This window comes from Mirounga leonina, unplaced genomic scaffold, assembly GCF_011800145.1.
Source record: "Mirounga leonina isolate KUSES-001 unplaced genomic scaffold, KU_Mleo_1.0 Mir_115, whole genome shotgun sequence".
Classification (NCBI taxonomy): Eukaryota; Metazoa; Chordata; class Mammalia; order Carnivora; family Phocidae; genus Mirounga; species Mirounga leonina.
Window position 1 is genome coordinate 9,770,410 of NW_023270268.1, and position 14,977 is coordinate 9,785,386.

Below are 14,977 nucleotides of genomic sequence, written 5' to 3' on the forward strand. Positions count from 1 at the left end.
ATGAACTGTCCAGGTCTCTGTCAGGAGCTCGGTGTGGTTCACGGTATTCTTTCATACCACCTTTCAAAGTCCTAACACCATCCCCAGCAGAGGCCATGCTCTTTTAGTTCCTCTGCTGAATTTCAAAAAACTGGTCTCCGCAGAGTTCTCATTACTTGTTTATTAAAATTCTGTCGATTCCATTCGTTCTGTCCCAGTAAGAGCTGCCTGTTCTTCTTTTTCCTCCTCCTTCAAGTACCATGTCTCTCTCAACAGACTATGACAAATGTGCTTACTCATGACTTCATCTACTCAGCACCTGACCAGGACAGGTTGTGGCAAAGAGGCAGGTGGTGAGAGGGGGCTGTTCTCTTCAAGTGCAAGGAAATGAGGTCATCTGCCTGCAGCCTCACTGACCGGGGGCAGATTGGCCCCCATTCAGTCCTGCTCCCAGTCTCCTGGGAACACGCATGCTGGCCCCAACAACCGCACATAGAAAGCACCTGCATTTTGGACCCTGAGGAAGCCCCAAGATCTGCTGTTCACCCAGGTTTAGAGGATAGCGCATCAACTCTGCCACAAAGCACAGGAAGAATGGAGCCTGTCCTCACGTCTCCGGCAAGGCTAAGCCTCATCTTCCAGGCTCCTTCTCTACACGCATCCTGCTCACTGTGGAGCTCCAGAGAGTCGGCAGGGTGGAAGTTGGGGCCAGGGTATGCATTCAGACCCGTCTTCCCACCACTGCTCAAATTTCTAAATATTCATTCAGACACACAGAAATCATAGCCATTTCCTGGGAGGACCAAATAGATCACACCCAGGCTCTGATGGTCTGAATGCTTTGATTCTCACCAGTTAAAGGGTTTCTGCAGTTGGGCCTGAGAGGGGGATTTGAGACAGGATGAGCAGAGTGGCTCTCAGAAGAAGAGACCCTTACACTGACCAGAAACCTGAATGACCTGAGGAAGCCAGCCATGAAAACCTCTGGGGGAAGAGCAAAATGGGCACAAGGAACAGCACCGGGAAGGGCCCCGAGGTGAGTCTAGTAGGCTTACTGCATTCGAAAAGCAGTAAGAAAAACTATGTGGCTGGAATGGAGTGAGAGCCAAGAAGAGTCAGAGACACAGGCTGACAGGTGGGCAGGGACTAGGTGAAGTAGGGCAGAGGATGCCAAGGCTATCATTTCAGCATGACAGGATGTTTTTAGAAGAGTCTGAGCGGGGAAGAAACAAAAGTCAATTCACACTGTGTAAGAGCTTCTCTAGTTGCTACATGAAGACCAGACTATGAGTCTAAGAAATGATGTAAGAACATCTGTTGAGAAACTATATTATTTGCCCTGGTGAAAATATGGTAGACACACAGAATAGAGGCAGCAAAGTGAGTGGTGAGAGGCCTTTACGAATAGACAAGAACTTCGGCTTCCAGTTCTAATGGACTAAGGGACAGGACTCATGCACCCATTTGAAACAACTATAAAATATGCAGTCATCAGAACGGTATGGTACTGGCACAAAAACAGACACACAGATCAATGGAACAGCATAGAGAACACAGAAATGGACCGTCAACAATATGGTCAACTAATCTTCAACAAAGCAGGAAAGAATATGCAATGGAAAAAAGAAAATCTCTTCAACAAATGGTGCTGGGAACATTGGACAGCTATATACAGAAGAATGAAACTGGACCACTTTCTTACACCATACACAAAAATAAGCTCAAGATGGATGAAAGACATAAATGTGAGACAGGAATCCATCAAAATCCTAGAGGAGAACATAGGCAGCAACCTCTTCGACTGTAGCCACAGCAACTTTGTGCTAGACAATATCCAAAGGCAAGGGAAACAAAAGCAAAATGAACTAGTGGGACTTCATCAGGATAAAAAGCTTTTGCACAGCAAAGGAAACAGTTGACAAAACTAAAAGACACGTATGGAATGGGAAAAGACATTTGCAAATGCCTTATCAAATAAAGGGCTAGTATCCAAAATCTATAAAGAACTTATCAAACTCAACACCCAAAGAACAAATAATCCAATCAAGAAATGGGGAAAGACATGAACAGACATTTCTCCAAAGAGGACATACAAATGGCTAATAGACACATTAAAAAATGTTCAACATTACTCAGCATCAGGGAAATACAAATCAAAACCACAATGAGATACTACCTCACACTGGTCAGAATGGCTAAAATCAACAAGTCAGGAAATGGCAGATGTTGGCAAGGATGAGGAGAAGGGGGAACCCTCTTACACTGCTGGTGGGAATGCAAGCTGGTGCAGCCACTCTGGAAAACAGTATGGAGGTTCCTCAAAAAGTTGAAAATAGAGCTACCATACCACCCAGCAATTGCACTACTAGGTATTTATCCAAAGGATACAAACATAGTGATTCAAAGGGGCACATGCACCCCAATGTTTATAGCAGCAATGGCCACAATAGCCAAAATATGGAAAGAGCCTAGAGCTCCATTGACAGATGAATAGATAAAGAAGATGTGGTGTATATATATATATATATATATATATATATATATATATACACACATACATATATATACATATATATATACACAATGGAATATTATGCAGCCATCAAAAAGAATGAAATCTTGCCATTTGCGACAACGTGGATGGAACTAGAGGGTATTACGCTAAGCAAAATCAGAGAAAGGCAAATACCATATGATCTCACTCATACTCGGAATTTAAGAAACAAAACATATGAACACAGGGGAAAGGAAGGAAAAATAAAATAAGATGAAAACAGAGAGAGAGGCAAACCATCAGAGACTCTTAACTATAGGGAACAAACTGAGGGTTGCTGGAGGGGAGGTGGGTGTGGGGATGGGGTAATTGGGTGATGGGTATAAAGGAGGGCACATGACATAAAGAGGACTGGGTGTTATATGCAACTGATAAAACACTAAATTCTACCCCTGAAACTAATAATACAGTATATGTTCACTAAATTGAATTTAAATAAAAAGTTTTTTAAAAACACAACTACAAGATAAACAAAATATGTAAAACATCAGTTTTCAAGACACTGGATGTAAAACAAAGCTGGACGACGATCCCTGAGACATGAAAAGAAGGGAGGCTCTGTAGGAACTTCTACAGACCCTTCACTTAGTTCTGATTAACCTGCAACATAAGGACATGCTAAAAGGCAGATGTCAAGGAAGAATCTAAAAGAATCCTACAAATGCCTTCCAAGCAATGAATATGCTCAATTAAAATCACATACTTATGAACTAATATTGGTATGTGACAGTACCTATCTATAAGAAAAGACATTTCAAAGACAAGATACACAAAATTAAGCTAGCAATGAGCACTAACATAGACATTTACAACTGATTTGATGAGGAAGACACTGATTTTGATCCCTAATTAAGCAAAATGTTATCTCTCCCTCAGAAAAAGAATTCTGTTCTTCTCATCTGTAGACCTGCATTACAAAAAAAAAAAAAAAATTGTACTCATTTATTAGTATATTTTTACTATGTAAATTTAAAAATCTGTGGATATTTGTTCTCTCTCCTGTTATAGAAGTACATTAATCAATAAAAACTTTGTGGAAGTTTGGTTTTTCTCATTACATAAATACAAATAGCCACAATTTTGCCTCTTAACCCATAAATCCTAAAATATTTACTCTCTATTTACAGAAAAAAGTTTTCCAATCTCTAATCTAGATCAATCTCAGCAATTCTAGGGTCTCCTCAGTATTCTACAGTGAGTAACAAGCTAAATCAAGAAACAGACATTCAATCATATATTCAAGGTTCCTCTGGGTTGTAATTTTGCGTGGACCAGACAGTCCAGATGCTCATCAGGAAGCATCAGAGCATGAAGGGAATCTGAGGTGTGTCAGAACAGCTTCTCCTTTTAGAGGAAGTAGGTGCAACCCAGGGAGAGAGAGATCTGCCCAGCCTAGGTCCATTCCAGAAACTTGTCCCTGCTCTGCCTCTTCCTCTACACTTCACTAGATTATTCCGCTGGGCTTCCAGCTGCTCATTCCAGAATCTTACAAAAGTGAAAATTATGACCAAACCACGAGTCAAGAATGCCTCCCAAAGATGCAAACCAGAACCAACTTTAACACCCTGACTTGGATTGTCCTCACATCTAGGAACTCTAGCTCTTTCCCACCACCCTGCCTCAGCTCCAGATGTCTTCTCTCAGTCCTCTGTATTTCCCAGCTGTGGCTGTATGTGAAAAATTAAACCCATAGAAAAGTCCAGGAAAAAAAAATTTCAGCATTAGGCACACAGAGGCCAAGAAATACTAACAATAAAAGAGGTTCCAAATCGATGTTATTGATGAAACCATATCAGAGAAAATCATACCTTGATTGGCAGCTGAGCAGCAGCATCTCATGGTTATGAATTAAAATATATAAAAGAACGAGGAAGGCTTTTGCTCTAATGGAAGTTGAGGGGCTGTCAAGTAAACGGATAATTGTAGAGACAAAATCCTATGGAAGACAATAAAATATTTTTTGAGAAAACATGCAATGAATAGAGCAGTCAACTATCAGGGTCAGTAGTGTACAATAACTAAACAGCAAAAAATAAAATATCAGCTACTGGTTTTGCATTCTTAATTTGCGCTGGACTCTATAATAAAATTTTAGTATGTATTATCTCATTTAAACCTGAAAACTAGCCATAATAACATGACACTATGATCCCTATTTTTTTTTAAAGATTTTATTCATCTATTTGAGAAAGAGAGCATGAGTCGGGGGGTGGGGGGGAAGGGGCAGAGGAAGAGAGAGAAGCAGACTCCCTGCTGAGCTGGGAGCCCGATGAGGGGCTCCTTGCGGGGCTTGATCCCAGGACCCCAGGATCATGACCTCAGCCGAAGGCAGATGCTTAACCAACTGAGCCACCCAGGCGCCCCAATGTTTTGTTTTTTTAATTTTATTTTATTATGTTATGTTAATCACCATACATTACATCATTAGTTTTTGATGTAGTGTTCCATGATTCATTGTTTGTGTATAACACCCAGTGCTCCATGCAGAACGTGCTCTCCTTAATACCCATCACCAGGCTAACCCATCCCCCCACTCCCCTCCTCTCTAGAACCCTCAGTTTGTTTCTCAGAGTCCATAGTCTCTCATGGTTCCTCTCCCCCTCCGATTTCCCACCCTTCATTCTTCCCCTCCTGCTATCATCTTCTTTTTTTTCTTTTTTAACATATAATGTATTATTTGTTTCAGAGGTACAGGTCTGTGATTCATCAGTCTTACACAATTCACAGCGCTCACCATGGCACATACCCTCCCCAATATCTATCACCCAGCCACCCCATCCCTCCCACCCCCCACCACTCCAGCAACCCTCAGTTTGTTTCCTGAGATTAAGAATTCCTCATATCAGTGAGATCATATGATACATGTCTTTCTCTGATTGACTTATTTCGCTTAGCATAATACCCTCTAGTTTCATCCATGTCGTTGCAAATGGCAAGATTTTGGTTTTTGGATGGCTGCATAATATTCCATTGTATATAGATACCACAACTTCTTTATCCATTCATCTGTTGATGGACATCTTGGCTCTTTCCATAGTTTCAGGCGTCCCAATTTATCCCTATTTTACTTATTTTTTTTAAAAGATTTTATTTATTTATTTGACAGAGAGAGAAACAGCAAGAGAGGAACACAAGTAGGGGGAGTGGAAGAGGGAGAAGCAGGCTTCCTGCTGAGCAGGGAGCCCAATGTGGGGCTCGATCCCAGGACCCTGGGACCATGACCTGAGCTGAAGGCAGACACTTAACGACTGAGCCACCCAGGTGCCCCGTTATCCCTATTTTAAAGAGGAAAATGAATCTTGAAAAGTTAACCAATTCAAAAAGTTGGACTGAAATCAAGGCCAGTGGGACAACAAAGCCTTCCTCTTAACAACTCAACCACCCAACAGGAAGTGTGGCAATAAATAACTAGAAAAACTGGAATCACAACTGCATGTACACGTGAACATCAGTACAAACCTGCGTCTAGAGAAAACACATCTCTAGTCTCATATCTAAGGTCCTACAGATATATAAATACCCAAAAGAAGAACCTATATTCCTATAACATTCTGTAACTAAAGGCATAATACAACAGAGAGGAATACATACTGACTAATATTTGTATTATTTTCCCTTCTGACAGATTGTACATCGTTTCAGGTACCTATTGATATGCAAAAAGGAAATGCAGACACATACATATAGGCACACAGAGTTAATGAATGTAAGCAGGCAGGAATACAGAATTGTATTGTTAGCAAGATGGCTACACAGAGCAAAAGTGGAACTTCCCAACAGTCCTGAAGAGAAGCAAACACCTAACAGTGACACTGTTATGTCCAAGGCAAATGTAAGCAGTTCGATTTTTTGGCCATGCCACGGTCCTTTTACACTGGGGGCTATGTTGCCAAGGAGGAAGAATTTACATAGTCAGACATCTGCTTTTATTTAAGGATGGAGATATACCTATGTATCTATACCTATGCATGAGTCTCACCAGGTCCTGAACAAATAAATCAAGCTAATTCATCACCTAGGGTTAAAAAACGAATCAACACTAAGGTATCTTTGAGTAATAGATCTGTTTCCACCTTTCCAGCAGGTAGACAGTAGAAAGCTCAATTCTCCACAGTCAATTCCCATTCTAATTTATACCCTGGGCCCAAGTACCACAATTACAAATCTGTTTCCCACACTAAGACCACCTGCCACACATACAAACACATAATTCCAAAACCACTCAAAGATCCACTAGCCTTAGACTGAAAAACTGTTCTGATTACAGGAGACTAAAAAGTCATGATAACTGATGCAATTCAAGATCTGGCAACTTTGTTTTACATAAAAGAACCTTACTGGGACAAATGCAAAATCTGAATAAGGTCTGTAGATGAGTTAATAACGTTAAATAACTGTTAACTTCTTTTTAAATCCATGGCTTGTTTTTAGGGAATATTCAATGAAGTAATTAAAAGTAAAGGAGCATCAAAAACCAAAACAAAACAAAAATAAAAACAAACAAAAAAAAAAAGTAAAGGAGCATCAGGTCTCCAACCTCTTCTCGTATTGGCCACACACATGCTCACACACATGGTAAAAGAAAGAAACTATAAATCAAACATGGTAAAATGTTAACATTTGCTAAATATGGGTAAAGGGTATATTGCAATCCTTTGAACTGCACATCCAACACTAAACTCAGAATCTACCCTAAACATGATACTCGCCCTCTGAGGATCATCAATTCAAGACCAAACTTAAAAACCTGGGCATCTTCCTTGACACCTCCTTCCTCCCATGTCCAGTTGATCCCCAATCACTGTGAGAGTGATACCCCCACTAATGTTGCCTTATATTTCAATGCACCATTATATTTTTCCTGAATTACTATAACTTTGCTTTCTTCCATCTATTTCACAAGTGATAGCCACAGTGATCTTCTCCAACAGCAAATATGATCATGTTATTCACCTATAAAATATTCTCAATAGTTGCTGCAATCCTTGAGATGACCCTTATCACAACATACAAAGCTTTTCATGATCTGGCCTTTTATTATCTTTCCAAAATCACTTATCATTCCACTACTAATCTATATAACCCCCAACACTCACCCTGGGGAAATAAACCAAGAAAATAGAGGACACTGAACAAAGGAAAGAGAGGAAGGGAATCCCACGATGATTCCAGGTGATAGCTATAACCAGGCACAGAGGGCAGCCTAACCATATTGGAGTTGTTTAGAAGACTCCAGGAGAGATCTTTTTAAGGAGAAAAAATTGGACAGAACACCTGATGCATTGAAATGCAATCTAAAAACAGAAAGTTATGTAACAAAATTCTGCTGAATGTTGAGCTAACCAAAACTAATACAATGAATGCATGTTTGTGGTAGTGTCATACCTGAAAGTAAACTCCACACAAATCTAAGATTTAAAAAATAAACAAAAAAGAATGAAAATATCTAGAAGAGGCCACAGGACATATCAGATGTATATATATTTACACACACACACAAGCATTTATAGGCATGAAAAAGATCCAAGACAGTTAATGATACAAGAAAAAAAAAGTATAAACATACCTTAGGGATAGAGATGCAAAAATCCTCAACAAATATATGCAATTTGAATCCAACAATACATAAAACGTATAAATAGAAAGATTACAATCAGGTAGAGTTTATCTCAGAAATCAAGACTGGTTCAATATTTGAGTATCAATCAATGTAATTCAGCAGATTAAATAAGAAAAACCACATGATCATATCAATAGATAATGAAAAAGCATTTGACAAAATTCAACATCCATTCATGATAAAAAACCCACTGAACAAGGAACAGAAGGGAACTTCCTCAATCTGTAAAAGAGTATTAAAGAAAAATTGCAGCTAACATCATACTTTCAGGGGAAACACTTGATGCTTCCCCACGGAGACTGGGAATTAAACAAGCATGTCCATTCCCATTACTCATAATTCAATATTTTACTGAAAGTCATTGCCAGTGTGATAAGGAAAGAAAAATAAATAAAAGTCATTCACACTATAATGGAAGCAATATTCTCAGAGGTTATGATTGTCTATGTAGAAAATCCCAAGGAATCTACAGAAAGGCTCCTACATCTTATGAGTTTAGCAAGATCTGGTGTAGTTCTATACACCAGTAATGAACAATTAGAAAACAAATTTTTTAAAGTATCATTTTTCAATAACTCTAACAAGAACAACAACAGAAATACAGGTATAAACCTAACAAAATTTGTGGAGAATCACTAAGCTGAAAACTATACAACAATCATGAAAGAAAAAATGTTAAAGACATAAATAAATGAAGTGACATTTCATGTTCATCTATTTAAAAACTCAAGATAGTTAATATGCCAATTTTCTCCCAAACTGACTTACAGATTTAATTCAATTCCAATAAAAAAAAAAAATCCCAGCAGGATTTTTTGTAGATATAAACAAGCTAATCGTAAAATTTATATGGAAAGGCAAAGGAACCCATAAGCAAAACAACTTGGGAGGAAAAAGATGAATCACACAATTATTTTAAAACATAAAAAAAAACCCTACAGTAATCAAAACAATTTGGTATTGACAAAATGACAGATACACAGACCAAGGAAACAGAGTTCAGAAATGGAATCAATTAGTTTAGGACAGGTTGCAAAGGGAACTTAGGATAAAGGACAGTTTTTTCAATAAGTAGTACTTATTATGGATATCCACATACAAAAAAAAAAATTTACTTCATTTCATACTGTGCACCATATACAAAAATTGCAATCATACAAAATGAATCATACAACTGAATAAAAAATGTAAAACTATAAAGTTCTTACAAGAAAACAGAACAGAAAATCTTCATGATCTTTGGCTAGGAAGTTTTTAGATATAAAAACTTTTCTGGTGTTCCAAAAGCACAATCCATAAAAGAAATAACTGATGACCTGAATTTCATTAATATTAAAATTATCCTCTGTGGAAGACAAATACAATAAGACAAGCCAGATACTAGCATAAAATATTTGTATCCAGAATATAAAAAGAACTCTCAAAACTCAGTATTAAGAAAAAACATTTTTAATGGGCAAAATATTTAAACAGACATTTCACCAAAGAACATATGCAGATATTCACATAAACACAAGAGGATGCTCAATGTCACAATCATTAAAATAATGCAAATTGAGATCACAATGAGACACTATGCAATTATTTGAATGACCAACTGAAAAATGACTACTATGTGGAACAACTAGAATTCTATATACATAGCTGGTAGGACTGCAAAATGGTACAGTTACTCTAGAAAACAGCTTGGCAGTTTCATAAAAAGTTGTTAAACACACAACTACCGTATATGATGCAGCCACTGTACTTCTATTCTAGTGAAATAAAAATGTATGCTCACAGAAAAACCTACACACAAAAGTTGACAGCAATACTTTTCATAAGAGTCAAGAAATGAAAACAACCCATATGTCCTTGAATGAGTACATGGGTATATAAACTGTGGTATTATCTACATAATGGAACAGTACTCAGCAATAAAAAGAAATGAACTATCGATACAACATGGATGAATCTCAGCTGCATTAAGTAAAAAAAAAAAAGTCTCAAAGATTACATACAATACAGTTCCATTTACATAACATTTTAGAAAAGGTAAAACTTTGGGGCAGAGAAGACATCAGTAATTGCCAGGGAATGGGGTGGGAGGTGGTTTGCCTAAAAAGGGAGCAGCACTATGTCATTCTTTGGGATGCTGCAATTGTTCTGTATCCTTCTTATGGTGGCAGTGACAGGGTCTACACATGTGTTAATCCTCACAGAACTGTACTCCAAAAAGTAAAAATTTATCACTTCTAACATGTTAGAGTGATAAAGTGATAAATGTTAGAAGTGATAAAAAGTGAGAGAGAGAGAGAGGCAAACAAGAATAGAAAGCAGGAACTGTGTTTGTGTTCCTAATATACAAAGAGTTACATAATGACTCTTCCTCACATATAAGGCAGAATTTAGGCCAAAAAGAAGTAAACAAGATGAGGAAGACTTTTTAATGCTAAAGGCCACTTAACACTTAACAAGTAATGAATACAGTAGTGAATGCTATGCCTTACATAGCATAGTAACCACTTTTATAAAGTGGAAACTACAGAAGATGCAAGAAGCAACAGACTTTATCATACCACTCTCAGCCCAAGACTGTCAAGAGAACAAAAATAAGTGAGAATATAAAAGACTAAATGACATAAACAACAGATTTTATGGGTATATATCCAACTTTACACTTAGATAACAGAAAATGTACCTTTTTCTTCAACATAAAATGTTCCTTTAAACTGACCATATAAAAGGTCACAAAGAAAACCTTAATGTAATCCATAAAATAATAAATACTTTTTTTAGATTTCATCTCTCCCCCAACCCACCTCCCCTCTGACAACCACCAGTTTGTTCTCTGTATTTAAGTCTTTTTTGTTTGTCTTTTTGGTTGTTCATTTGTTCTGTTTCTTAAATTCCACATATGAGTGAAATCAGATGGTATTTGTCTTTCTCTGACTTATTTCACTTATCATTATACCCTCTGAAGTCCATCCATATTGTTGCAAATGGCAAGATCTCATTCCTTTTTATGGCTGAGTAATATTTGTGTGTGTGTGTGTGTGTGTGTGTGTGGCATCATCTTTATCCATTCGTCTATCAATGGATGCTTCAGTTTCTTCCATATCTTGGCTGTAAATAATGCTGCAATAAGCAAAGATGCATTATCTTTTTGCATTATTGTTTTCATTTTCCTTGGGTAAATATCCAGTTGTGAAATTATGAGATCATATGGTAATTCTATTTTTAATTTTTTGAGGAACCTCTATACTGTTTTCCACAGTGGCTGCTCCAGTTTGCATTCCCACCAACAGTGCACGAGGATGCCTTTTCCTTCACATCCCCACCAGCATTTGTTATCTCTTGTCTTTTTGATTCCAGTTACTCTGACAGGAGTATGGCAATATCTCATTGTGGTTTTGATTTGCATTTCCCTGATTGTTAGTGATGTTGAGCCATCTTTTCCTGGGTCTGTTAGCCATCTGTATGTCTTCTTTGGAAAAATGTCTTTTTAGGTCCTCTGTCCATTTTTAATTAGATTTTGGGTGGGTTTTTTTGGCATTGAGTTACATAAGTTCTTTATATATTTTAGATATTAACCCCTAAATGATACTGACTATATCATTTGCAAATATCTTCAGTCATTCAGTAGGTTGCCTTTTTGTTTTGTTGATGGTATCTTTTGCTGTGAAAAAGCTTTTTATTTTGGTGTAGTCCCAAAAATTTCTTTTGCCTTTCTTTCCCTTGCCTGAGGAGACATATCTTAAAAAAATGTTTCTACGGCTGATGTCACAGAAATTACTATGTTTTCTTTTAGGAATCTTATGGTTTCAAGTCTCACAGTTAGGTCCTTAACGCATTTTGAGTTTATTTTTGTGTATGGTGTAAGAAAGATCTCCAGTTTTCCCAGCACCATTTGTTGAAGAGACTGTCTTTTCCCCCATTGTATATTCTTGCCTTCATTGTTGTAGATTAATTCACCATAAAAGCACAGGTTTATTTCTGGACTCCCTATTCTGTTACATTGATCTGTGTGTCCATTTTTGTGTCAGTACCATACTGTTTTGATTACTACAGCTTTGTAGTATATCTTGAAATCTGGAACTGGGATACCTCCAGCTTTGTTCTTCTTTTTCAAGATTGCTTTGGGCTTTTTGGGGTCTTCTGTGATTCCATACAAATTTTAGGATTATTTGTTCTGGTTCTGTGAAAAATGTTGTTGGTATTTTCATACAGATTGCAATAAATCTATAGATTGCTTTGGGTAGTATGGGCATTTTAAAAATATTAATTCTTCTAATCCATGAGCATGGAATGTCTTTCCATTTCTTCGTGTTTTATAGTTTGGAGTACAAGTCTTTTACCTCCTTAGTTAAGTTTATTACGAGGTATTTTATTATTCTGGGTGTACCTGAAAATGGGATTTTTCTTAATTTCTCTGCTACTTCATTATTAGCGTATAGAAATGCAATGGATTTCTGTGCATTGGTTTTGTATCCAGTGATATCAGTTCTAGTAGTTTAGTAGAATCTTTTGGGTTTTCTATATACAGTATCATGTCATCTGCAAATAGTGAAAGTTTTACTTCTTCCCTACCAATCTGGATGCCTTTTATTTCTTTTTCTTGTCTGATTGGTGTGGCTAAGATTTCCAGTGCTATGTTGAATAGAAGTCGGGAGAGTGACATCCTTGTTTTGTTCCTGATCTTAGAGGAAAAGCTCTTGGCTTCTCACCATCGAGTATGATGTTAGCTGTGGGTTTTTATTGGCCTTTATTATGTTGAGCTATGTTCCCTCTAAACCTACTTTGTTGAGGGTTTTTAACCATGAATGAATGTAGTACTCTGTCAAATGCTTTTTTTGTGTCTATTGAGATCATCATATGGTTTTATCCCTTCTGTTGTTGATGTGATGTATCATATTGATTGAGTTGTGAATAATGAACCATCCTTGCATCCCTGAAATAAATCCCACTTCGTTGTAGTGAATGATTTTTTTCATATATTGCTAGATTCAGTTTGCTAATATTTTGTTGAGATTTTTACATCTGTGTTCATCAGATATATTGGCCTGTAGTTCTTTTTTGTAATGTCTTTATCTAGTTTTGTTATAAGGGTAATGTTGAAACTCAGAGAGTGAATTTGGAAGTTTCCTTCTTTTTTTTGGAATAGTTTGAGAAGAAAAAGTAATTTTTATTAGCATGATGCAATAAAACTAGAAATTAATAAAAGCACCAATAATCCAAAAGATCCTTATACCTGGAAATTTTTCCCTATACAAGCCAAAATTTAAAAACTTAAAAATATGGGACACATTTAGAACAGCAGTCAGAAGAAAATACACCCTGTAAATACATTTGTAAATGAAAATGGAAGAACAAAAATATGAGAACTAAATTCCCAACACAAAAAAAATGAAAAAAAAAAAGCAATAAAAATGAAGAAAATCAAAGAAAATAAAGATGCAAACAGAAGGTAATAACGTAGAAAATAGAAAAAAAAAGGTAAATGATAGATAAGTCAAAATGCTGGGTTTTTTAAAAATAACAAAATAGAGAAAGCACTAAATCAAGAAAAAGGGGAGACAGCAAAGATATAAAAAAAGTAAAAAAATATAATGGCATGAAAGTCAGCTGTGTTCTGTGCAGAAGCAATTCATATTTTACTGCTCTATAATGTTCTACTACGTGAACACAGAAAAATATACGAATCCATTCTACTCCTGAACATTTGTGTTGTTTGGAGTTTGGGACTATTATGAGTAAAGCTGCTATGGACATTCTCATGATACATTTATGTATCTTTTTGTGAACAAATAACATAAGTATCCACTTCTCTTGGATATATACCTGACAGCAGAACCGCTAAGTCAAGAAGTAGGCATCTCTTTAGCTTTAATAGAGGCTGTCGAATTTTCCAAAGTGGTTGTACTACTTTATTCTTCACTAATATATGAAAGTTGCATTTCCACATCTTTCCCAACACTTGTTGTTATCCATCTTTTCATTTTATCTAAAGTTTTAACTCTGAGTTGAGAGCAAATATAATGAACACAAATGACAGTCAATTTAAAAGGAGAAATTTCTAAACAGTCTAGTATTACTTTAAAGCCAAAATTTATGAATAAGATAACACATCCCTTATTCTAACTTAAAAGGAACTAAAAAGGATTCACAGCAATCTATATACATGTAGATAGATTCCATATAAGGAAACCTATATTTAAATAAATTTAACTCCCTGACAAAGAATACAACATAAGACTTTAGTATAAATAAAAAAATCAAGAAAATGAAAATGTGTATTTACTTAAAGAAAATACACTGCTATAAATGGTGAATACTCCTGCTAAAGATTTTTATGTATATTAAAATGCATCTTCTTAAATTTTAAACATTTAAATTTTTTAAGTACTCATAGATTTAGCATTTATGCATTCAAGTCTAAAACTATTATGCCAAAAATATAATTGGTGCTTTCTCTTTCTTTTCCATGTGCCTAGGAAAGTGGCTAAATAAAACTGAAAACTCCATAGTTTTCACTCTATTAGGTCATGAAAAGATGAATTCCTTCGACAAAGAATAACAAAAATACTAACCTTTTAAGAAAAAACTTGAGAGAAATGTATGACTTAACAAAGAAAACCATAGCTTTTGATTGAGTGATAAGAGAACTCTTGAACAACTGGAGTGGCAACATAATATACAGACTGGGAAAGAACTTGGAATCAAGAGCCAAGCAAACCTGACTACAAACGCCACATTCCTTGACAAAATAACCTCTCTAGGATTCCGTTTCCCCAACTTCAAAATAAAATGGAGATGATTACACTGACATTTTCACAGTCTTCATA

General features: G+C 36.4%; 1 protein-coding gene across 1 annotated transcript in view; it reads right to left on the reverse strand.

Moving 5' to 3' along the window:
• The window catches only part of ULK4 (unc-51 like kinase 4), a 580,245-nt gene that overhangs the window by 417,799 nt on the left and 147,469 nt on the right, over positions 1 to 14,977 (reverse strand). Inside the window, exon 22 of the mRNA XM_034992636.1 lies at positions 4,342 to 4,469. Within this exon, the coding sequence (XP_034848527.1) occupies positions 4,342 to 4,469 (128 nt within the window). The remainder of the gene's footprint in view (positions 1 to 4,341; positions 4,470 to 14,977) is intronic.